At 46.6% G+C, this 24,524-nt stretch overlaps 1 protein-coding gene and 1 long non-coding RNA gene across 3 annotated transcripts in view; both read right to left on the bottom strand.

The window, feature by feature from the left end:
* The window catches only part of LOC309370296, a 232,310-nt gene that overhangs the window by 134,122 nt on the left and 73,664 nt on the right, over positions 1–24,524 (bottom strand). The gene's annotated exons all lie outside the window — the stretch shown is intronic.
* Positions 1,866–22,804, bottom strand: CXCL12 (C-X-C motif chemokine ligand 12). Of its 2 annotated transcripts, XM_081911916.1 has the most exons (4): positions 22,598–22,804; positions 16,863–16,980; positions 11,249–11,335; positions 1,866–5,432 (listed from the first exon to the last, which is right to left on the bottom strand). In XM_081911916.1, exons 1-4 carry the CDS (start codon positions 22,659–22,661, stop codon positions 5,417–5,419), a joined length of 285 nt encoding a protein of 94 aa, XP_081768042.1. In that variant the 5' UTR covers positions 22,662–22,804; the 3' UTR covers positions 1,866–5,416. The 2 variants fall into 2 exon arrangements, with proteins under 2 accessions (XP_081768042.1, XP_081768043.1); XM_081911917.1 differs by lacking the exon at positions 1,866–5,432 and having other exon boundaries at positions 9,612–11,335; positions 22,598–22,798.

Here is a 24,524-nt window from a genome sequence, read left to right as displayed (position 1 = left end):
AGACATGACAGTGTTCACTCCCCATTGAAATCCGGTTAAATAATATTTGGAATGTGGCTCTGTCGGAACCCCTTGCACGCCACAGAACGGTAACTAAAGGCTCTTCAGGGATAGACACTTTTGGTGAGATTTAGCTTCCTTTCTTTACTTTATAAATGAGACAGAAGATACTTTTATTCCACACACAACACAAGAATCTCTGTGCAAAGAATGCTTGAATTGATAATGCATAAATAAACGTATTATTTGTGCACTGAACAAGTTACGGTAGTTATATGTTGTTCTTGTATTTACATGAACACCAATAAACATTACTGTATTTTTCGCTCTATAAGACGCACCAGACCACAAGACGCACCTAGTTTTTGGAGGAGGAAAACAAGAAAAAAAATATTCTGAATCTCAGAAGCCAGAACAGCAAGAGGGATCGCTGCGCAGTGAAAGCAGCAGTCCCTCTTGCTGTTCTGGCTTCTGGGATAGCTGCGCAGCCTGCATTTGCTCCATAAGACGCACACACATTCCCCCTTACTTTTTAGGAGGGGAAAAGTGAGTCTTATAGAGCAAAAAATACAGTATTTGGGGGGAGGATATGATGGTTTTCACTGCATGGTTACATAATAGCTTTTTTAATCACGAGGAAAAAGTCCTGAATGTCAGATGTAGCAAAGTGGGTTAGTTGGACCTACTGAGTTTCTGCATTTGTTAAAGGTGCAGAGCCTGTCTCAAGAGCAGTGTTTTTTTGGGGGGGGGACGCAGGGGTACGCATAACCCTAAACATTTTGTGAATCTTTGTACTTTTGTCCATCTACTGTATTTATTTTTCCCTATTTGAACTATAAAATGGTGATTTTCTTGAGTCAAAATGAGAGTACCCCTAAACATTTTTTTTTAGGGAAAAAAAGCACTGCTCAGGAGAAAAGGTGGTACCTGTGATTCATCTCAGAGTCTAACAACAGATGGAAAAGTGCTGCAACCTCATGTGTTGTGCCCGGTTACATTTCCCACTCCCAGAATAGAACATTCCCTCTCAAAACACGGTGCATGTTTTGATACGGAGAGCTGCTCTGGAAGATGGTTCCCCCAACCCAACAGTGGTGCTTCTTTCCACTACAATCCAGATCCCGGCACATCTGGTGCATAGTTTTCGCAACTAATTCTAGGTCCAAAGGAGAGGGATGCTCTGGTGTTACTGAGAATGGCCTCTGCCTGCTGGACCTTGACAGTAAACAGGTTTGGCAAGGACTTGTTGTCCTCCAGATATCATTGGATTACAACTCCCATCAGCACCAACCAGCATAACCGAGGGTCAGGGATGATGGGAGTTGTAGTCCAACAACTTCTGAAAGGCACCACATTGACTACCCTTGGCACAGACAACCTAAGCTCCCTACCTAATGGGCCCAAGTTAGCTTCAGCTTGGGTTGCTTGCCTAGATTTTTTTGGTGGAGACAGTAGCCAAGTCTCAAGATACCAGAGCTTGAGTTAGTGTAATATGGCAGCCTTTTGCTCAGGTCTGGAGGGGCAAAGAGCTGGGATGAGAGGGACCAGGTCCAAGTTTTACATCCTCTGCATGGCTGAGGGAAACCAGGTCCCTTAAAATTGTGCCTAGAAGCAGTAACGAGAAGTAATGAATTGTTTAACGAAAGCTGACTGGTTCGTTCACCTCAGAAAAGGCATCCTTGCTGCATGATGGACTGTTTTGCTCTTACAGGCCTTCTGGAAATAGTCTCTTCCCATGGAACATACCCAGCCATACAGGCCTGAGAACCACAGTGAGGGGGGAAAGGGAAAGGAGACACTCTTCCACACCGTATTTGTTTGCGCCAAAGGAAAAAGAGACGTACACTACTTACTTGGAAAAGAGCTGGAATTTGAATACATTTTTTATTATGGAAATTACATGTGCTAACATAATTTGCAAAGACATATAGCAGTTCTGAAAAAAATATTATTATTAAAAAAAAGCAGTGCATGAAATATTGTTATAAAGCTGCCTTTCGGAAGATAAGAGTCTTTTTCACATTATTTGGGAAGATTTGTGGGCAATTGTGTGGAAATACCACACACCCGGGGAAGTCAGTATAAATTGCATCCGAACCACTCTGAAAAACCAATAAATATCATTAAGGCGCTTCCACAAGCAGCGGCTTCCAATCCAGCCGTATTGCAGCTGCTCTGGGGGGGGGGAAAGGTATTTTTAAGTAGTAGACATTTCTCTATATACCACATTAAGAGGCATAGTGATAATTGGATTCTATGTGACAGAAGTGCCTTCATAGTGTATCTTAAGCCATATTGGCAGGCCCTAAATAGATGCTGCTGGTCAAGGGGAACTGTTTTGTTCTGCTACCTTTACATCGCCTGGGGTTTAAGTTCTCCATGGTGGTATTTCTACATGTCACCATTCAAGAGGATGTTGGGAGCAGAGAAGCCATAATAAAGAGAGTAGGTACATTCGCTTCTCTGACCTACAGGTTATCAGCTCCAAATGCCCCCCTGAGGCTTTCCACACACCCCAAGGGATAAAAAAGTGGGGTAAATATTTGTTTTGAACTGTGTGGAGAAGCACATAACCCCCAACTTTTCTCCAGTGAAAACAGAGACTTCCCCTCTTACATTTCTCTGATGAAAATAGGGGCATTCTAAGGAAAACCAGGACATTCTGGGATCAAATCAGAAACTGGGACAGCTTCTGTAAAATGGGGACTGTCCCTGGAAAATAGGGACACTTGGAGGGTCCAGAAACACTTTCAGAGGGTGCAACTTGGAGTAAAAAGATAAAATGTCCTGTTTCTCTCAGTCCAACATTTCAGGGTTTTTAATAACAAAAGGGAGCTGGCCTTTCGCTTTACTCAATGACTACAGACTTTTTCCTGCCATTCAACAGCTTCCCCAAGGAGCAGAAATACTGGTTTTGACAAACTCTAATGGCCAAAGATGGGTTCCTTGAGTCAAAGTACGTCTCTCTCTTTCAGTGTTCTGCTACCAAATATATCAATGGGGGGTGCCTAGGTATGATGAATCTTTGGCCCTCCAAGGTGTTGCTGGAGAGCAACTTCCATCCGTCCCAGCCAACACCGCCAACAATCAGGATCATGGGATTTGTAGTCCAGCAACACGTGGAGGGGCAAAGGTTCACCATCCCTGGTTGAGACTCCTGGGTCCATTCCTGCAGATTCTGAGGTGTCTTTTGAATTCATTTCTCCCCTGATAAATGCATTATCAGCAACAGCAAGAAAGGCAAATTAGTGCAGCTAATAACTGACACAGGCTCCACCTGGACTCGTTATCCATCACTTTCTTATGTTTTAAACATTCATTCATTTTTTTTTTAAGGCACATTTTACAGAAACATATTTTGTCATTTTGCAGTTCCTTAAATACCATGCATTGCTGCCATCTACTTCTAGCTAAAGCCCAGTGTAAAAAATTCTCCTGTGATTTCCTCCCCACATTTATGGGAACCTAATGGTTTCAATGCTACTTTCCATTTCCCCGTGTAGTGTTTTTGTTTTCTTTCCCTCTGAATTTCATTTTCATCCGTCATTCGCTTCAGTGTGGGAAAGCTTGTCATTTTACTCCTCCTCTCACTTACAGGACAGGCATGTGAGCTAGGGCCTCCCTAATTCACCATAACAGGAGGAGCCCATTTGCGCACTGTTTTGCCACATGGAGGGCATTTCAGGGGCAACCCTGAAGTCTCTGCGCCCTGGCAGCGTCAGCTGAACAACTGCGCTCTGTGTTGACAGATGGACTCGAGTGTCAAATGAGGGATTTGACACAGTAAAATTCAGCTTCCAACCTCTATCTAAACCGGGTCGTGCTCAGATCAACGCAACTACGTGAATGTGCTAAACAAGATTCTTTAAACCAATCTGTCAGGAGAAAAGTCACAGGCAGATAAAAGAACAGGTTGGAGGATCGGAAACCTTGTACGCTTGCAGGGGCTTAGCTGGAAACCTTTGTGCTCATCATCTCTCCCTTTGGCAGTGCATAAATACCAGCTGAACCCCCTCATCCGTACAGATTCCCATGTGCAAGAGAGCTTCTAACATCCATCTATACCCCAGTTTCACAAGCAACATCTTTCGTGTGGCTTCACCTTTGGTACATTACTCCAAGTGATGGACGAACAGGATAGCTAACAGACTCCGGGACTAGCCGGAGCTTCTCTTTGGCATCACACATTCACGCGAGGCCAATCCCAACACTTTTTGGCATATCAGGTAAGTCCCTGGTGAAAATTCAGCTCACAGTGAATCATGCTTTGGAGCGATTCACTAAAAGCAAAGACTGCAGCTGAGCCCATGTTGGACTGGGCTCAGAAACCAATGCACCCAAGAGATTTCAGACTTTCAGCCGCACCAGCAATCTGTGATCCCAACAAATTATCCAGATAATTTTGACACCTGATTGCACATTCATCAGCACATACACACCCCAAGCAGTCTCTAATCTATATGCATAAGCACCCTCAAAAAGATATCCCCTCACAGTGCACATAACTCACCTCTGTGTGTTCTCTGATATTTAATACATTCTTTTTCCTTTTGGAAACGAGCTCTTTTTACCACTTTAATTCACGGGGGGGTGGCCTGCTATTCTGAGCACGCGTGAGCCAGAAGCACACAGAAATTTAAACTGCGGCAACTTCTGCAATTGCAGGTTCCCCAAAAGTGACACAAACACAGCAGTTACCACACATGAAATCAACTTGTGGCTCACGCATTACAGAGCTCGCGAACTCAGGCCATTTTCCCCTGCGGAAGAAAGATCCAAAAGCCCTATATGTGCTAGTTCAACATTTCTGAAAGAGGAAATTCCTAGGTAAGGTCATTCTTTCAAAACCATCCTTTTTAGACCCTCGTTCATTGGGCTCACAGGAATAGAAATTGTTCACCTGCACATACATGGAATGCATCGATCACTTTTTGTGCAAACTCTGGTGGCTGCAGGATGTCTCAACTTCCACCATAGGTCTGCAGGGAAAAAAGAGTGTTCTCTACAATGTCAGTGGGACACACACACACACACACACACACACACACACACCCTCATTCCTTTCCATAAAAATGAACCACAGTAGATTGTTAACCTGCATGGAAACATCTGGTAAGTGCCAGGGTTCTGCACAGCAGAAAGGAATCGCCATATACGAAGCAACGTTTTTAATCTGCTGCTGGCGTCAGTGCTACTACGTGATAAACCAAACTTCACGGAGAGTTCCTGCTACAATCGGCTAGTATTGGCAAAAGGCAAAGGCATTCTGTGCGAACAAGAGGCTCTGGGAAGTGCATGAAGCGCCGCTTTGTGCTGCGTGATAAAAAGAGATGCCCTCATCGCTCCCTAATAGCGGGACCTCTGCTTTCTGGCTTCTACAGTGAGGCATCCTGTGAACAGCTACAATGCTGGCCTCTTACATCTTGAATCTCCTGTTGATAAAGAACAGAGTGAGAGTCTGTTAAGGGAAGGGTCTGAGGGAAGATGGTAGGCCTGTAAGGAAGCAACGGCCAGCTGATCTGGACGCACACGGCAGCGTATGAGGCCTGCCGAGGACGTGGGGACGCAGCTGCTATTTACAAAGCTTGAAGAGAAAGCCTTTTATGGGGAGACTGCTGTTCTCCAGTTCCAGGGCTTGCTGTGCTCATCTGAAGTCACAGAATGAAGGGAACAGTAAAACCAGGACCCTTTTTCAGCCAGAACTCACTGGAACTCAGTTCTGGCACCTCTCAGGTGGGCGCCGTTGCCATTACAGTGATACCTCGGGTTACATATGCTTCAGGTTACATACGCTTCAGGTTACAGACTCCTCTAACCCAGAAATAGTGCTTCAGGTTAAGAACTTTGCTTCAGGATGAGCACAGAAATCGTGCTCCGGTGGCGTGGCAGCAGCAGGAGGCCCCATTAGCTAAAGTAGTGCTTCAGGTTAAGAACAGTTTCAGGTTAAGTACGGACCTCTGGAACAAATTAAGTACTTAACCCAAGGTACCACTGTATAAGAGAACACGGTGAGTTCTAGCTTCTTTTTCTGGAAGAACAGCACTGAGTAGAAGGCAAACAAAACACACCACCAAAGGTATTTCTGTGAGGAGGGAAGCATCATTCCATGGTGTTCTGGAGAGTGTGATTTATCTCGGCGCTGTAAGTGGGCCTGCACAGCAGAAAGCAAAGTGGACACTTCAGGACAGAGCTAGATATGTCACTGAATAAGAAGTGAGATGCTCCTTAACCTCTATCCCATAAACTAGCGACGTTCCCGTTGTACTGTTGAGGCAGGAGATAGATGGGTGTTTCTGGCCACAGCACCATTTCTTTCTCTTATCTGCATCTCTAGATGTCTGGTTTTAAGACGCCCCCCACTCTGAGCATCTTCTAAGGCCAGAATTGGATTTGTGCCCCAGTCCACACCAGGAGCAGGTCAACAGTTTTGTGCAAGGTCTGTGAGGGGGTGTGCGGAAGGGGGCAGCTGCCCGTGGGCTTGAGTTGAAGCATGAGCTTAGAAAGGGCTCCAAAAGCTGGAGAAAAAAATCAAATGAGCAAAAAATGCTACCGTTAGCAGGTTCTCGAGGAAGGCACATCCCTGCCTCTCGCCTCCATTGCTGCAGTAAGGAATGGCTAGGCAAGTACACCTTTGTGACTTACCTGGTTCTTTATGCATGTCTTTCTCTGGAGAAAAAGTCATTCTGAGCAGCAAAACAAGGATCCCTTTGAAGCAAGCTGACCACAAACCATTTCTAGGCAGCCTCTTCTTCATTATATGGGTGCAGAACAAGCCAAACTTTAGGATGCTGGTGTAATTTACACCTGGGCAAATTATGCTTGGTGTGCCTTGTCACTGTTCAAAACTCAGCTATAGCTGGCTGAGCTGCCCTGAGTCTGGCAGAGGGAAAACTAAGATATAATTTGATGACCCATCTTGCCAGTACAGTGGTACTTTGGTTCTTGAATTTAATCCATTCCAGGAGTCCATTCAACTTCCAAAATGGTTCAAAAACCAAGGCGCGGCTTCTGATTGGCTGGAGGAGCTACCTGCAGCCAATCAGAAGCCACGTCGAACATTCGGCTTCTGAAAAACGTCCGCAAACCAGAACACTCATTTCCAAGTTTGCGGCGTTAGGGAGTCGATTTGTTTGGGAGCTAAGCCATTTTACTACCAAAGTACCACTGTATAGCTTTCACAGCCTTACTTGGCCACGTGACTGAGCTGAAAAAAGGGGTTAGCCTCCTCCTGCCTTGTCCTGTCACCACCACACTCCCACAAACTGCCACCTTTTCGGGACTTGCCGCCATCTTGGCTGAGCCCAATCTGAGCCGAGATGGAAGACTTATGGCAGCTATCTCCGAATGAGCTGAGATGAGACCCACCTATTCCAAACTATGGTCAACCTGGCAAATCTTGAGTGTTAATTGGTCTCTAAAAAGACTGGCGTGGTTTTTCCCTGGTGCAATCCACGCTGACAACAGTGCTGTTCCTCCAAAGATACTCTGCACTGTTGCTTCTTATTTAACCAGCTTTGTAAACATTGATGAACAAGAGAGGTACCTTCTTAGGTGAAACCCTTGCTCAATTTTTCTGCCTTACTTTGAACCTAGGAATATGCATTCTCAGAACCAAGTCAAACTGATGAGGGTAGAAGTATGTTGACAGTTTGGGGGAGTTTTGTTTTTTACTTCAGTGTGTCCGCACGGTCTATGAATTTAGGGGCAGGAGGGAGAAAACCACATAGGGAACATAGGGAATATTATTTTGATGGAGAAAGCATCCCATAGGGGAAAGGGTTAAGCATCCCTCTCCCCCCGGCTGCCCCACCCCATCCTCTGGAAAAGCTGGAAGGCTGTTCACATCTCCCCCATGTCACGTCAAGTTTGGCAGTGGTCCTCAGAATCTGGTTCACGAATCGACTCAGGCAAAACTGAGGCACTTCAGGACAGCACCTGAAACTAAAGTCCCTCATGACAGATGTAGCTCCAAAGACTCCCTCAAACCCACATATTTTCTGTGAAACGTCTGGCTTCAACCCAAACAAAGCAATCTCTGGTTACCTGGGGCTCTCTTCCTTACCTTCGCAATCTCTCTAATTCTTGAAATTTAGAAGATAGGCTTAGTAGAGCGAAAGGCCATCGTTGGGTTTGGGGGTTAAAGCAGCATGTACATTAATAGTGTAGTAGTAGTGGTGCTGGTATATTATTATTATTATTATTATTATTATTATTATTATTATTATTAATTTCCATAAAAGGTATCCACAGGTTAGTAAGTTTTAAGTGAGGACCTGATTCCTTATACAGTCGTACCTTGGAAGTCGAACGGAATCCGTTCTGGAAGTCCGTTCGACTTCCAAAACGTTCAAAAACCAAAGCGCAGCTTCTGATTGGCTGCAGGAAACTCCTACAGCCAATTGGAAGCCGCGGAAGCCCCGTCGGACATTCGGCTTCCAAAAGAACATTCAAAAAACAGAACAGTCACTTCCAGGTTTCCAGGAGCCAAAATGTTCCGAGAACTGGGCTGTTCGACTTCCAAGGTATAATGAATTGCAGTACTGGCATGGAACATAACAGCATAAAAATTGCACACAGCAGCCGACCAGAAGCCATCCCCCTGGGTTTTATGTGAAATTTGCCAGGATGATTTTTACATGAATGAAATCAGAAAATGTTGTTACCCAACCTGCACCTTAGGGATGGGGTCTTAAATCAGTGGCGTGCGGTGAAATTTTTCATAGGGGGGCGGTTAGGGCCAGGGGCGCCAGCTTGCGAGGACGATGCAGGGGCTGACATCGAGATATCACATCCCGTGAGTGAGCATCGTGTCTTCCTCCCTAAGCAGGGCAGAAGCTTCCCAGGCTTTGGGAAGGAGGTGTCAGGCCTCTGATAGGATGCTGGAGCCCTGCTGCCCCCTTCCCAAAGCTGGGTGGGGTTTGGGGAGGTGGCAGGAGGGCGGGAACATTTAGGGAACTAGCCTAGTCCCCCTCGTCCACTGACCACACGCCACTGTCTTAAATGGCAACAACAACAACGAAATAAAACTGCCAAGACAGGCAAGTTAAGACAATTTCCATACGGGAAAGAAATCCTGGGCAGAACAATTCCTTGATTTGCATACCATACTTAATTTTGTCCTGCGTTGTAAATTTAAGTACAGTGGAACTTTGGTTCTCAAACTTAATCCATTCCAGAAGTCCATTTGACTCCCAGAACCATTTGAAAACCAAGGCGTGGCTTCCGATTGGCTGCAGGCGCTTCCTGAACTCAAGCGGAAGCCATGTTGGATGTTCGGCTTCCGAAAAACATTCAAAAACCAGAACACTTACTTCCAGGCTTTTGGCTTTCGGGAGACGATTTGTTCTGCATTTATTTAATTTTTTATTGTTTTGGAGATTGTCATTGCTGCCTTCCATCCCTAGTAGCGCATGGGAGAGCAGTAAGGAAAAGGTAAGCAGTTAGTGAGCAACAAAAGTTATTTCTTGGCAAGACGCTTTCACTTCACATTGTAGCCACATGTTCACCACACATTCAACAAGCAATCTCTGCCTAAGAGATCTTCGGATGGTCTCTCCCGCACACATTCAGACGCATACGGACGTGAAATTTAAGCAACTTACAACAGCCCGTCTAAAAAAAGTATTTTATTTCAGAAAAATAAATTTCCAAATACAACTGGGCTTTTGTAATATAAAAAATAGCCGCTTTTATTGCTAGAGTGTGTGTATATAATATATATATTTATATTTATATATATAGTATGATAAGCAATACAATGTTAGTACATGTGAAAAATAGAAACTATTGATAAACCACATTAATATAACTGTAGATATTCATTTAACACTCCTTGACGGGCAAGGCAGCCTTTAAGCTGCCCATAGGCTCATGGCTGCAATTCAGAGATTATAAACTGATTGACAGGTAACAAGTGTGCTCTGAAATAAGCTTCTTTGGAATGCCATGGAAATTCAGTACTGTGCAGACGGGCAAAATTGGTGTTCAAAACAGGAGCTCAAAAGGGCACCATCCTCCAGGGACATCTTTTGTGCAAGCCCTTTAGAAATGGAGCTTCTGCAAGGGCTCCTGGTGGATTGCACTAAACCTTTCCAACAGGCCACATTCACACGAGATAATTTCTCCGGAGCCTGTCTTGCCCACAGGTACAACCTGGGCCCAAACATTACTGGTAAAAATGAAGATCTTTCAGGTGTCCCTTAAATCAGAAATCAACTGGTCACGGGAGCAGCTGAGGGCGGAATCTCAGGAAAGCTCAGTAAAAGCTTCCATGCTTAGCCCAGGGGCAAGCTGGACAAGAGAATATGCAATGGGTTCGAGAAAGCTTGTCTGAGGTGGACAGCACAGCAGCCATGATCTCAAAACTCTTAGTTGATTGGCTGAAGGCTGCAATAACAATTTATCAAGGGCCAAGAATATAATCCTGATCCATAACTGACAGATCACATTTGCAGTATGCATTCTAATTCAAATAGAGCATTCTAACTGTTGGTAGTGGTCTGCGAGGACTCAGTGGCTCAATCATCCCTGCATTATCCGGACCCAATCCCAGAGAAGAGAGGAGACGAAAAGAGAAGCAATTTAAATAAACCTCAAGCAGAGCACTATGAGCTTGTGAGTATGGTTTAATGAAAAGCTGTGATGTTACAATAAAGGTGAGAGCGGGAAAATATTTGGCTTGCCCTGAACCTAGTGGCTGCCTCAAACATTCCTCCTAGATTTACCTCACTTAGAATATTTGTCAAACGCCAAAGGAGCCCCTTTAATTCCCTTTTGCCTGTAGGGTTTGGTCTGCAAGCAGTTCAGATCTGTTGCAAAGGTGCTGAATGCCACAACCCGGGCTACTGCCCAAGCCCACCATGGCACCTCTCTCTGCAACACATGGCTCATGGATCAGTTTAGGAGTAGTGCTTATCTAATGTGCAATCAATCGTCAGCGTTCGGATACCACAGGCTGGGTCAATCAACGTGTTCAAACCGGGGAGCGAAGTGAAGGAATTAATGTTGATTGTCAGAATTGCCTGAGGGACGTGGAACAAACGTGGCCTCGTTGGGACCCAATCAGCAAGCATCTCTCTGGCCCCAAATACCGAAATCTCTTAAAACGCCCCAAATGAGAGCAAGGCCTGTTTTCAATGAAAACTCGATCCATCTTGGTTAGACCTAGCCATCAGCACGTTTTTTTGTTTTGCTTTTCTGTTTTGTTTTACCCAGGGTGCGTTTAGGTTTAAGTCCTTTCTCAGCTTACTTGTGCAGGTATTTCTCCAGGTACTCTTGAATCCACCTTAACTTGGGATCGACGCAGATCTGTTTGCTGCTGTTTTTCAGTCTTGCGCTGTTTTAAAAAAGGAGGGGTGGAGAGGGAGGAATTTCAGAATAAGTAAGAGAATGAAAACCCTGAGCAAGAGAAGGCACTGTTGAATTTTGTTGGGTTCAACTCCTGGACGAGACCCAATGATGTACCGTTTTTTTTGCTCTATAAGACTCACTTTTTCCCTCCTAAAAAGTAAGGGGAAATGTGTGTGCGTCTTATGGAGCGAATGCAGGCTGCGCAGCTATTCCAGAAGCCAGAACAGCAAGAGGGATTGCTGCTTTCACTGCACAGCGATCCCTCTTGCTGTTCTGGCTTCTGAGATTCAGAATATTTTTTTTCTTGTTTTCCTCATCCAAAAACTAGGTGCGCCTTGTGGTCTGGTGCGTCTTATAGAGCGAAAAATACGGCGCATTATCCTTTTTACATTACGCAGTAGGCAGCTAGTGAAAGAAAATTTCAGTGGTGGTGAAATCAGCCAGTACAATGACAAAAAAGTGCCACACTGAATATTTCTACAGAAAACCTTTAAGCATTTTCACAGACCACAAGGAAAAGGCGCTCTGCTGTGCTGATACTAGTTAGGCCTAGAAGAGAGCTAGAAATCTAAACCGTTCCATCTTTAATCGGGATGGTTTCCTTTCAGAAAGCTGCAGAATCATATTGATTTCCATAGGCTTGATTCTGATAACTGCTTGTTTTGAAGCGGTTTTTCACTTTTTCGGAGGAAATAAGAGCCGACTTTTATTTCCAAGTAATTTTTTTCTTCACAAAGCCATTCAAATAAATGGCAATTTTCTTAAAGAGTTGCTACTAAAGGACCAGAGAATGGCTCTGGGAATGAGAGGAACATGTCTATGATCCAACTAATATTCCCTCTTGCCAAGCCTTGTAATATTTTGAAAAAAGACTTTTGTGATTTGATTTGCATTTAGAGGATAGATGTTTGTCATCATTGTACATTTTTATGCAAAATTTGAATTTCAGGTTCCCACAGATGGTTAAATACCGATCACCACACCGATTGCTGTACATGATCAACCCTATTTCAAATATCTGTATGCTTTTAACACATGTTTTGCAATAGTATAAAATTACTCCTTCTTTTAAGAAATGTGTAGCTTTTCTCCTCTTAAAAGGAGACTAAAGTCTTTTTTTAATTTTAAGGATGGAATATCTGTACATTATTATTCATAGATATTTTCATTAAATGTGAAAGGACTGGTTAACAGCTGGTTTGACAGCAGCATAAATTTTGGAGTTGACAGCATGTATATGTTTTGTTTTGTGAGTACCAGGTCCTCATTCCGGGGACAGAACTGCTTTTTGATCAATCTACACATAACTCTGGGACCCCTCTTTCAATACACACCTACCCTAGCTCTTTGAAGGTCTGAAGTTTCATTGTTACGCCTTTCAAATGAAGGGATCCCAAGGGGTGTGTGTGTGTGTGTGTATGTGTGTGTGTGTGTGTGTGTGTGTGTGTGTATAGACATCCTTTGAAACACCGGGTTGTGTTTACTTGCACAGTGATTTGGGATGGAGCGTTTTAAAAATGGTTATATGTAAAACTTTTAAAAATGAAAATATGCCCCAAATTCCCCATCCGACTATGCGAAGCACAATGCCATATAGAAGGTCCTATTGTTTTGATTTTCATGAACAAACGGTGCCAGATAGAAGGAAATCTGTACTTGATAAATAAACAGGCGTCAGAATCCATCGCCAGGCTCCTTGTGCTGCCCAGACCACCAACCCACAATGCAATTAGCTGGCTGAAGTAAAACCAATAAATAGTTTCCTTTCATTGGAGATGAGAAACTTCTGTTATGACAAGCTTAATTGGGTGTGTCCCCTTAAGCTGCTGGAAATGGTAGATTCACCAAGATAAATAGTGCCAGCAACCTGGTGTGAACCAACCATGATTCTGATGCAACAACTATCTCTCTCTCCCAACGGAGGTAATCTCTTAGGCCAGGCATCCTCAACCTTGGCCCTCCAGATGTTTTTGGCCTACAACTCCCATGATCCCTAGCTAGCAGGACCAGTGGTCAGGGATGATGGGAATTATAGTCTCAAAACATCTGGAGGGCTGAGGTTGAGGAAGCCTGTCTTAAGCTGACAGAGCTGTTTTCGGTGTCAAAGTCACGCATGGGTGTAGCTCATATCTTCCCTGACCACATTGACCAAGCTGGCTGGGATTGATGGAAGTTGGGAGTCGAACATGATCTTGAGGTCACCATATTGACTACCCCGGTCTACCTCATCAGTTGTATCCAGCTGCCACTCGCTCAAGCCAGCTGCTGAATGAGAGAAAAATTGTAACTAGATGGGAGTGGAACACTCTGGTTCCAAATAGGTTTACCGAAGGAGATGTCAGTCTACCACGTCCTACAAGGCAGGCAGGACCAACCCTCTCTCAAATAGACCTTATTATCTCCTGGAGGATATAACTAGCCGTGATGGGCAAGAATCACACGCAAGAGGCCGGGCAGATCTCTCCAAGCATCTTGTCTACGCCCTCAGGCTGCCAAAACTGAAACATCCAAGAAACCTGGACCAGTCAGTGCTTTGGGCACACCTGTACTGGCAAGGATGGAGTGGGTGGAATCAGGACTTCATCTCTCCCGATGGGTTTAACGGAAGCAGGTTCCAAAATACCTGGAAGAGCTCTGCCGGACAACTTTGAAGATGGCAAAAAGTGTTGCTTTCTTGTTACCATCACCACAACAGAGTACACTTGAGCTCATACCTATGTCTGGCTCGTCTCCAGGCACCTAGAAGTGTCTTGAATAGGGGTGGGGCTCAAGGAAGTCCAGTATTTAGAAAAGGCCCCAGCTGTACTGAATGTAATTGTAAAACAACCAGAAGCTCTGCTCCCAAGGCCCAGCAAGTCAGGGGTTACAGCCCTGGAGCAACATTTCTTCCTCTCCTCTATCAAACAACCTTGAGTGCAATGGGAAGTTTGTTTCATTGTCTTACCTGCCCTCCCTCTAGCTCTTCCCTCCCACTGCCCTGGTTAAACTTGGGGGAGGGGGGTAGGCAGTCTTTCCAGGAGTCATGCAAAACATCTGAGATGCTTCTTCACTCTTTTCACCTGCTTAAGGCATGGCCAAACCTGGACCTCCAGCTGCTTTGGGACTACAATTCCCATCATCCCTGACCAGTGGTCCTGTTAGCTTAGGATGATGGGAGTTGTAGTCCCAAAACAACTGAAGGGCCAAGTTTGGCCATGCCTGGCTTAAGGGGACACACCTAAAATCTAAAAAGAACCACCTTCTTCTACAAGGCTGACAATTTCTGTTTAAAACTAGCAAAATCCAACCCATGTTTGGTGCCTTGGAGTGTAACAGCTTACTAGCCCATCTCCGACACTGGATAAATTCATCGTTATTGTTTGAATAAAATTTAGGCATCCCTGCCTTTACAGATAATAATTATGCCTAGCAGATAATACACTGGACGCAATGTATTACCTCTTTTCTTTTAATTAAATCATATTTAATACAGCTTCCGCCAAAAATCCCCCACATAGCATTAAGATTATAACATCATTTTACATAATCTGATGGCCTTAACGGTCTACATAGGCTTTCCACAGACATGTTTGCACAACTGGTGGGATAAATTTGCTAACTGCTTCCCTTAGGTATGAAAAGAAGGGGGGACCAGGTTCCATCAAAGGTGTTTCTCTTTTTAACAGTTTTCCCTGCCCTTTCTGGCGATTTTAAGTGGGGAGCCCAGTCCTTAGAACCAAAAATAATGAACTTCTATAGTTCAGTGCATTGCCTGAAGTGGCCACAGGGAGGCAGGCAGACAGGCTATGCCCTGTATCAGAACTTCTAAGCCTCTTCTGTCCCTGGTTGTATAGATCTCATTTTAGTTAAAAGAAAAATAGGCAAATGATTGTTCTTTTTTAAAAAGGGGGAGGGCATATTGAACTTCTTCCAGATCCCCTCTGCTTCTGTCTCTGCTCACCCCTTCCCAGCCGCCATTCAAGTTTCCTCTTAATTTCCACTTAAGCACAAAGAGCTTCTTAGACCTAAACCCACTCTCTGCGGCCGGGCTAGACAAAGAAGCAAAGAGTCATGTTTCACTGAGAATGTTTCTCAAATTGGACTCTTTATCATGCAAAACAAGCAATACAATTGGTTTAACATGTTTTCCCTGCTTAAAGTGAGTGGCATGTGCCCAAGGCCAAGATAAATATCTCAGGGAGAGGAATGCAACTACCGGTAAATAAATTTATTTATTTTCAGCATTTCCATCTAGCCACAACTGCAGTACAATATACCAGCTGTGGGGAACCTTTGACTTTCCCTGTCCATTAGCCATGTTGCCGGGAGTTGTAGTTCAGCAACACCTAGCGGGACTAAGGTTCCCACACCTGCATTATACCAAACAGTTTTTCATCCAATACAAAATTATCTTTCGCATCTGAAAAATCGCAGGATAGGCATATTCTCCCCGCCACATATTAACCCAATTATGAATTAATTAACTAGGCTAATAACAACAACAAAAACCCATTGTCGGTTCTAACCCTTACAAAATATTTTGAGAAGGCAAAGCAAGTCTACGTTTGCACACAAATTTAACAATACAGCGGTACCTCGGTTTTTTAACGTTATCCGTTCCGGAAGACCGTTCGAGTCCCGAAACGTTCGAAAACCAAGACGCAAAGGGCAGTCGGCAAATTTAATAGAGAAAATTGAGAAAAATAACATATGCACTCAGTGGAAACCGTTCGACTTCCGAGGCGTGTTCGAAAACGGAAGCATTTACTCCCGGGTTTACGGCGTTCGAAAACCAAAACATTCGTCAATGGAGACATTCGAAAACCGATGTACCACTGTATTTGGAAATCGTTTTTATAAGTACCCTATTAGATTAAGGTCCGGTTAACTACAATAACAATTCCCCCCTCTCTTTTTGTAATGTACACAATATATTTTTATGTTGTCATTGTTGTTCTGTTTTGTTTTCTAAGGTAAAGGGACTACTGACCATTAGGTCCAGTCGTGACCGACTCTGGGGTTGCGGCGCTCATCTCGCTTTACTGGCTGAGGGAGCCTGCGTACAGCTTCCGGGTCATGTGGCCAGCATGACTAAGCCGCTTCTGGCGAACCAGAGCTGCGCACAGAAACGCCGTTTACCTTCCCGCCGGAGCGGTACCTATTTATCTACTTGCGCTTTGACATGCTTTTGAACTGCTAGGTTGGCAGGAGCAGGGACCGAGCAACGGGAGCTCACCCTGTCACAGGGATTCGAACTGCTGACCTTCTGATCGGCAAGTCCTAGGCTCTGTGGTTTAACCCACAGTGCCACCCGCGTCCCTTTTGTTTTGTTTTCTACATTGGTACTATTTCTTGTTTCCCATTCTTTTCTGTGTTTTGTCTTACTCTGTGCATTTGTACTTTTTATGTCAATAAAGAATATATATTTTTTAAAAAGTTTGCAAGAGAGAGAAAAGAAGGCATTTGTCCTGTCCTAGCAGCACTTGTTTCAGAGGCAACAGCGTGCAATACGGGAAAAAAGGGTACAAACTTACATGATCTGCAGAGAACAGCCGGGGACATTCAAGATCTTGAGGTGCTTCACATGGGATTTGGCGACATTGCTGTCAAAATATCTGCATGGGCAGCGGTAAGTCAGGCTTATGGGCTTCCCTGGAGTGTGGCATAAAGAAAAGGATTTAGATGCCCTGGGCTGACACCAAGACCACCTTGCAGGGCAGATTACAAGATTTAAGGGGAGGAGAGGAGGGAAGACTTTTTCCTGGCATTTTTAGCACTTTTGCCAAGCCGCAGGGGTCCCAGCCTCTTCAGTTCTCATTTCAGCTTTTAATCCCGGTGTTTGTGGGTTTTAGAAGGCGAAATGGGGCGCGAAACTGGAACCTCAGAAATGGAGAAGCGCTTTTCTTTCTTTAAAAAAAGGAGCCAGCTAATTGTCCCAAGTGGCTGGGGGCAATTAAGCAAGATAAAGGCTGCAAATGAAAAGCCCTTGGCCCCTGCAATGTTATTCCTGCCAAAGGATTTGACCTGAGGCCAGATGCAAAGGCAGACAGGGGGGAGAAAGGAGGCCCTCGGCTCTGCAAAGCCAAACAACACCCCCCCCAATAACCCCAGGGATTGCAAGCAGAGAGAGGGAGAAGGGAGCCTAGCCGTTTGGGCTACCCAAGGACTGGCCCAGATGTGGCTCTTCGAAGTCCAGTTGCTTTTGCAACTGTGGAATAATCCTATGGTAATTATGGGGCGCCAGGTCTCACAGTAAAGCATAATTCAGGTACTTGATGGCCACTCTTTCTAGCCAAATGCAAATCCAAAGGTGTGGGGAGAAAGGAGATGATAATTTCTGCAGATTCCCCCCACTGAATTTGCTCCAAAGAACCCTCCAGAGCTGCGAAGGCGTCAGGAGAAGGAGCCCATGAAAACCACCTCTCCCATTTTTAGCAAAACAGCGGTACCTCTGGTTACGTACTTAATTTGTTCCGGAGGTCCATTCTTAACCTGAAACTGTTCTTAACCTGAAGCACCACTTTAGCTAATGGGGCCTGCCGCTGCACCGCCAGAGCACAATTTCTGTTCTCATCCTGAAGCAAAGTTCTTATCCCGAGGTATTATTTCTGGGTTAGCGGAGTCTGTAACCTGAAGCGTCTGTAACCTGAGGTACCACTGTACATATTCAACACAATTATTCCTGAATGTGTGTGTTATTTCAAAAAAAATATGCACTGCTTGATCATTTTTTTTAAAAAAAAACACCTCAAAGTGGTTCTTGTTCATTCAGATGAACACACTCAACAGCACAGGTTTCTTCCAAGTAATTTTCAAAACATGGGAAACTCAACTCTTGGGTATGATAAGACTATCAGACAGCTGACAGAATCTTCACGTAAAGCAATAGTCAGCATCTGTGGAAATGCTATTTAAATCCCCGAAGAACAAAACAAAATCCCAGCAAATTCACCCTTGTTTGCCACTTCTCAAGGTGTGTGTTACCTTCTCCCTCTATAGCCCTAAGGTGACAGGTGCTCAAAAGCCAGGCTAATGCTGTAAAAAAAAGTCTGTATTTTATTACTTCCACTCTCCTGCAATCAGGTATTTCCACCTCCCCGAGTGATCATGCAGTCAGTCCCTTTTCAGAAGTAACTGCAATTCCAAACTCTCATTTAGGAACTGAATCCTTTACATTTAGAATCCACCGGGCCTCTTTTTCCCACGAATAAGTGGTCATTCTGCCCATTTATTATTATTTTCCTAGTTCCCCCAAGACAAAAATCTGTTGATTTATTATTGTGTCTGGGAAAATGTTCAACTGGTGGGTCTGCCAGTCAATTATTTATTTATTCTGCATTTGTGTTCGCCCACCTACTTCTTAGAAACTGGTATGTGTGTGTTTTTTAACAATCTGCAGTTTACATATAACAATTTACAAACTCTACGTATCACATGCCAATGGTTGCCTGTTGTAAACTCCCTAGGGTTATACCTTTTCTTGCCCACAACAGGATTATAAAACTCCTAACAATTCTTGCAGGGAAAACTCTGCCCTCAGGGGGGCAAGAAGGGTGGTTTTTCCAGGTTAAGACCCACAACCTATCTGATTTACAACAGCAAATTTAGGACAGTAAATCAGATTGTACTGGCAGATCTCTGAATGATTTGCAGGCCAGCAAGGCTTAAGGTCCCTATTCCTTAAAGGTTCAAAAGTGACTCCGCTGTACTAGTGAAGTGTTGAGATAACCAGAAGCAGTTTTGGTTTTTTGTATGGAAGGAAATCTTCAGTGTTGTGTACATGAATGACAAGTCCCTGAGCTCAGAAGTCTTAAAATTCTATTTCTTTTGCACCAAGCTATGGTTGGAAGATCTTGGGTTAGAAACAAAGCCTCAGATTTGCCCATTTCCATTTCACAGTATGTATTACTGTGTACAAACGGGTTTTTAATGTTCCCAGTCCTTTAGTAAATAAATAACTGCCTGTCCCTGCAGACTGGTATATCTCTCCATAAACTCCACCGCTGGTTAATCCTCTTCTCAGTTAACAGTAGAGAGGAAAACAAGGGAGGAACTCATCCTGTGTATTTGTCCCTTTCTGCATGGCGAATAGCTTGGTGTTGGGGGATTTTGACCAGAGACAAAGCTCTGGTCGCAGAAAGCATGAGACCCTCTTCTCCCGGTCCTAGATCCCGAGTCCAAATTAGGACGCCACACACCCCTCCTGCATCTGCTATTAGCAAAAAAAACATCAGGGGATCCATTCACAAATGTTCTGCATCAGTGACACGTAAGTTAGAGCACAATGTGAGGGTTTGGGGAGGGCAAGTATAGAGGGCTACTCCATCATGTGATTCTGAAGCTGCACAGACCAATGAAAGACAGCTAGATGAGATATCTTCCATAAAGAGAAGGTTGAAAGTATACCAAAACGCAGTACAAAGGAAAATGAAATAAAGAGAGACGATGAAGCTGCAAAGAGGTAGAGGGAAGTCAATTAGTCGTAGCATGGAAATGCACAGGTTTAGAAGAGTAAATAGGTGATGTACGTAAACGAAGAAGGAAAAATGGCGTATATCTGTAATTTTTAAAATGCAATGAAAATCGATTTTAAAAAATGAAGTTGCACAGACCAAACAAACGTCTGTGTAGTTGCCTCTCTAGTGAGGCTTTCACCTGAGGATGCAGAAAAAACGGGGAGCTAATCTGGCTGGCCCTGCCCGCAACACCCCCCTCCCCGCAATTGCGGGCACAGACTTTGGCACTTAGCTGCAGGTTTGAAGGAGTATATCCTTTGCACATGCTTAGCTGAATCTTGCCTGTGTTCGAGATCCAGGATGCCAGGGGGATTCTAACCATCTTCAGCTTAAATGCAGGAACCACACACCCCTCCGGTGTCCTTTAAATTGCATGGCTGCAAATTTCTAAGCTGGTTTTTTTAGTACAGTGGTACCTCTGGTTAAGTACTTAATTCGTTCCGGAGGTCCGTTCTTAACCTGAAACTGTTCTTAGCCTGAAGCACCACTTTAACTAAGGGGGCCTCCCGTTGCTGCCGCGCTGCCACTGCACGATTTCTGTTCTCATCCTGAAGCAAAGTTCTTAACCCGAGGTACTATTTCTGGGTTAGCGGAGTCCGCAACCTGAAGCGTCTGTAACCTGAAGCATATGTAACCCGAGGTACCACTGTATTGCCTTTTTGCACTGTTGTAAGCCGCCCCGGGGAAGAAATCCAACAAGGGTAATCCTGAACTTGGCTTAAAAGCACTGGGTCCGCGATCTTGGTTTGTTCCCCTAACTTTTCCAACAGGATATTGTGGCTTCAGGTGACAAAGGATGAGAGACTCAGTCAGGGCTCTGCACCTCCTGCCCAGCTCTGCCTTTACTGACTCTTCTAGAATCCTAGAATTGCAGAGTTGGAAGGGGCCCAAGGGTCAGCCAGTCCAACCCGCCCACCCCCCAATGCAGCTTGGCTGAAAGCAAAGCAAGGAGACTCTCCAGCTGACTGTTCCTTGCGGTAGGGGTTCCCTCTTTCCCCAAGAGCTGGCCAGGTATGCAAGAACAAAGGCAAAGGAAGAAGGCAAAAGCAGCTATTGCCTGTGTTCTTCCAGAGCTGCAAAAGATGGCTCTCAAACCTTAACTTGTATGGAGACAAGGAGTATCTCCAAAAGGAAATCATGGCAAGCTCCTCAGCCCCTGGGTAGCAGCAGGTGAGGGCACCAAGAAGCTGCAAGAAGCTACTGAATATAAATCAACCCGTAAAATGTGGATATTTCTCAAACCAAAAGAGCAGCGGGAACAGTCAAGCAGAGCAAGAGATTAGGCTCCATCATTTGGAGCAGAAAAGAGATTCTGATGCAGCCATCACCTGGGTGAATTTCGTTGATTCAAGGGATTTTGAGCACCTAGTTTACCCTTCACAGAGCTACAATTCCCAGCAGCCCTTAACGGTGCCCAGAATTATTTGAGGGGGAGAAATGAGCTTGCATTGAGCTCAGAAGCTTGTAAGCAGCTTCAGATTGCAGGAGGGAGCGTGGAAGGAATTTATAGCATAAACTGCAAACGGGCTGCAACCCCCGACGTGGGTGCAAGTGTCCAAATTTGGCATCACTGCCTGGACAGGGCTGCGGGTCTCGTAGGCGACTGTGCAGCCCGGGGGGGGAGAGCAGCTTCGGGTGGAGAGAGATGCAAGGGTCGTGCGGCCGCCTACCCCGTCGGTTCCCCGGCTTTGCTGGATGAAGGCGCAGGTGCGCAGGGCTCGGCCTTTCCACCTCCCGGAGAAAAGGGCCTCCTCTTTGCGCGGAAGGGAAGGGAAGGGGGCTTCGCGCAGCAGCCCCGCCGTCGAGGTGCCTGATCCCAGGCAACCGGTCCTCTGGCGGTGGCGTCGAAGTCCAGAGAAGGGCTACCAGGGTGCGGGAGAAAGCGGGGACGCAGAGAAAAGAAAACCCAACTGTCTCTTCACTTGAGCCTTCGCGCACAAGAGAAGCGCCCGAGGGCGAAGATTCAGCCCTTCGACGGCGGGAGGAAGCGGCGCTCAGCGCTCCCTCTACGCCGGAGAGAAGGCGAGCGAGGAGCAAGGCTGACCCTACAAGTCCCTGCATCCTCTTTGGGAACCACGCCGTAGTCATTTGAGCGGTTTTACTCGGGAACAAGTGGGTTGGCTTTTTTTGTGGGTTGGGGAGAGTCGTGCATAGCCACTTTCCCGCGGGACCCCCCTCTCCGTTTCCTTCGCATTCCTCATTCTGGACTGACAAGCCGTCTGCAGCATCTAATGGGGAAACTTCGACAGTCCCGCAGCCGCGTTTGCTACTTTCAAGGGGAAAGGGGCGCAAAAGCGGGTTTAGGAGCTGCCTGCCGCCCATCGGACTTCCCTCTGCCTTCGGCTACAAAACGGGGGGGGGGTATAGAAAAAGCCCGCATTTGACGGCAGAACAATGGACGGGTAAATGGGCAAACCCCAGGCCTTACTGAACGTTGGGATCCACCGCAAAATGGATCACCCCGCTCGCTGCTCTGGAACAGGAATCCGTCACCGACGCCCTCCCTGCCTCCCGCTTCTCTCCACTAGCCAAGGGTGCCCCCCGACGGAGCAGCCCCAGAGACACCTGCGAGGAGCCCCGACAGCCCTGGGCTGGGGATCCAGCCGCCTCCTCTCCTTTCTCCTGCTTTTGTCTGCCGTGTGCGCCCTCGGCCGGGACTGGCCTCCCCGCTACGGCGCTGGAGTTCAAGCGGAGGGCGCGCGCTCCCGTCGGCCCCCGACGGGGCGGAGGGCGGCTTGCCGTCCAGCACTTACCGTCGGCGGCGCGGAGGGTCCCGAGGAGCAGCAGCAAGGCGAGGAAGGCGGCTTTGCTGTCCATGGCGGCGGCTGGTCTGGACTGGGAGCCGGGTCGTCAGAAGAGCTGCAGCTGTTTGCCGTCGCTGCGGATTTGCGCGGCCGTCTGCCCGGGCCGTTCCTCCCTCCCGCCCATCTATAGGGGCTGGCGGGGCCGGGGAAGGGGAGGGGGCTCCTGGAGGAGTTGGGGGGAGGAGGAAAAGGGGCCGGTCGCTCGGATGGACCGCCTGAAGCACGTTGTGATATCCGCCCGCCCTCCGAACAGGGCTGGAAAGGAGCCCAGAGACTTCCTCGCCCGCCCGCCCCCCCGAGTCCGGAGACGCGGCAGAGAGATCCCGAGGGGGCTGCGAAAAAATGCCCCCCCCCCACCTCGAGAAACGGACTTCCGATGTTGCTTTTGCTGCTGCTGTCCGGCGCCCTTCTCACCACCACCCCCGCCATGCCTTTTTGTTGTTGTTTAGTGGTTTAGTCGTGTCCGACTCTTCGTGACCTCCTGGACCAGAGCACGCCAGGCACTCCTGTCTTCCACTGCCTCCCGCAGTTTGGTCAAACTCATGCTGGTAGCTTCGAGAACACTGTCCAACCATCTCGTCCTCTGTCGTCCCCTTCTCCTTGTGCCCTCCATCTTTCCCAACATCAGGGTCTTTTCCAGGGAGTCTTCTCTTCTCATGAGGTGGCCGAAGCGTTGGAGCCTCAGCTTCAGGATCTGTCCTTCCAGTGAGCACTCAGGGCTGATTTCCTTCAGAATGGATCGGTTTGATCTTCTTGCAGTCCATGGGACTCTCAAGAGTCTCCTCCAGCACCAGAATTCAAAAGCATCAATTCTTCGGCGATCAGCCTTCTTTATGGTCCAGCTCTCACTTCCATACATCGCTACTGGGAAAACCATAGCTTTAACTATACGGACCTTTGTCGGCAAGGTGATGTCTCTGCTTTTTAAGATGCTGTCTAGGTTTATCATTGCTTTTCTCCCAAGAAGCAGGCGTCTTTTAATTTCGTGGCTGCTGTCACCATCTGTAGTGATCATGGAGCCCAAGAAAGTCAAATCTCTCACTGCCTCCATTTCTTCCCCTTCTATTTGCCAGGAGGTGATGGGACCAGTGGCCATGATCTTCGCCGTGCCTTGCCAGGTCCCTTTCCCAGGAGAGAAACCCCTTTTGGCTCGCAGCCTCTCTTGGCAAGTTCTGTGCCCTAGAGAGCAACCTCGGAGGGACGGCATGGGGGGGGGGATTACTTCTGCAACCAGGGCCGATTCTCAACATGGGTGCTGGGCAAGATTCCTGCATCTCCTTCGCATCTGCCATCAACGCGGGGCTAAGTGAGCGGAGATGTGCTGTTGTGAGTGCCGCTGCCGGGTTGTTGCGCGGAGCTGGGGATCGCCCCCACCCCCATTTCTGGTGGCGGTGGTCGCAGGTGTAGCGCCCGGTGGTGGGTCGCGGTGCCCGCCGTCTATCAGCGCAGAGCGCAAAGCACTTGGGATTCTTGCAGCCCATCATCCGAGCCTCCGGGGGCCTTCGGGGATTTGGGCAGGACAGGGAGCCAAAGGGAGAGCGGTCCAAAGGCCGAAGAGAAGACCTCTTGATTTCTATTTCTGGAATCAAGCACTCCATACCAAACTCCCACCCCAAAATCACAGGATCATAGAGTTGGAAGGGACCACAAGGGTCATCTAGTCCAACCCCCTGCAAAGCCGGACTCTTTCACCCAACGTGGGATTCGAACTCACGTCCCTCAGATTAGGGCGTCATATGCTCTACCGACTGAGCTATCTCACAAGCACCTCCCCGCAGCTGCAAATGAGTTGATCTGTTCCCCTCAACAGGACATAAGTGAAAATGTGATTTGAGGCCACCTATGACACAGCCGTTGTTCCAAGATGTGGTCCCCA

The sequence above is a fragment of the Podarcis melisellensis genome (genome assembly GCF_964234715.1).
Source record: "Podarcis melisellensis genome assembly, chromosome: 5".
In the NCBI taxonomy this organism is placed as follows: domain Eukaryota; kingdom Metazoa; phylum Chordata; class Lepidosauria; order Squamata; family Lacertidae; genus Podarcis; species Podarcis melisellensis.
The sequence above is the reverse complement of the archived record's forward strand: the minus strand, read 5'-3'. Positions and strand labels throughout refer to the sequence as shown.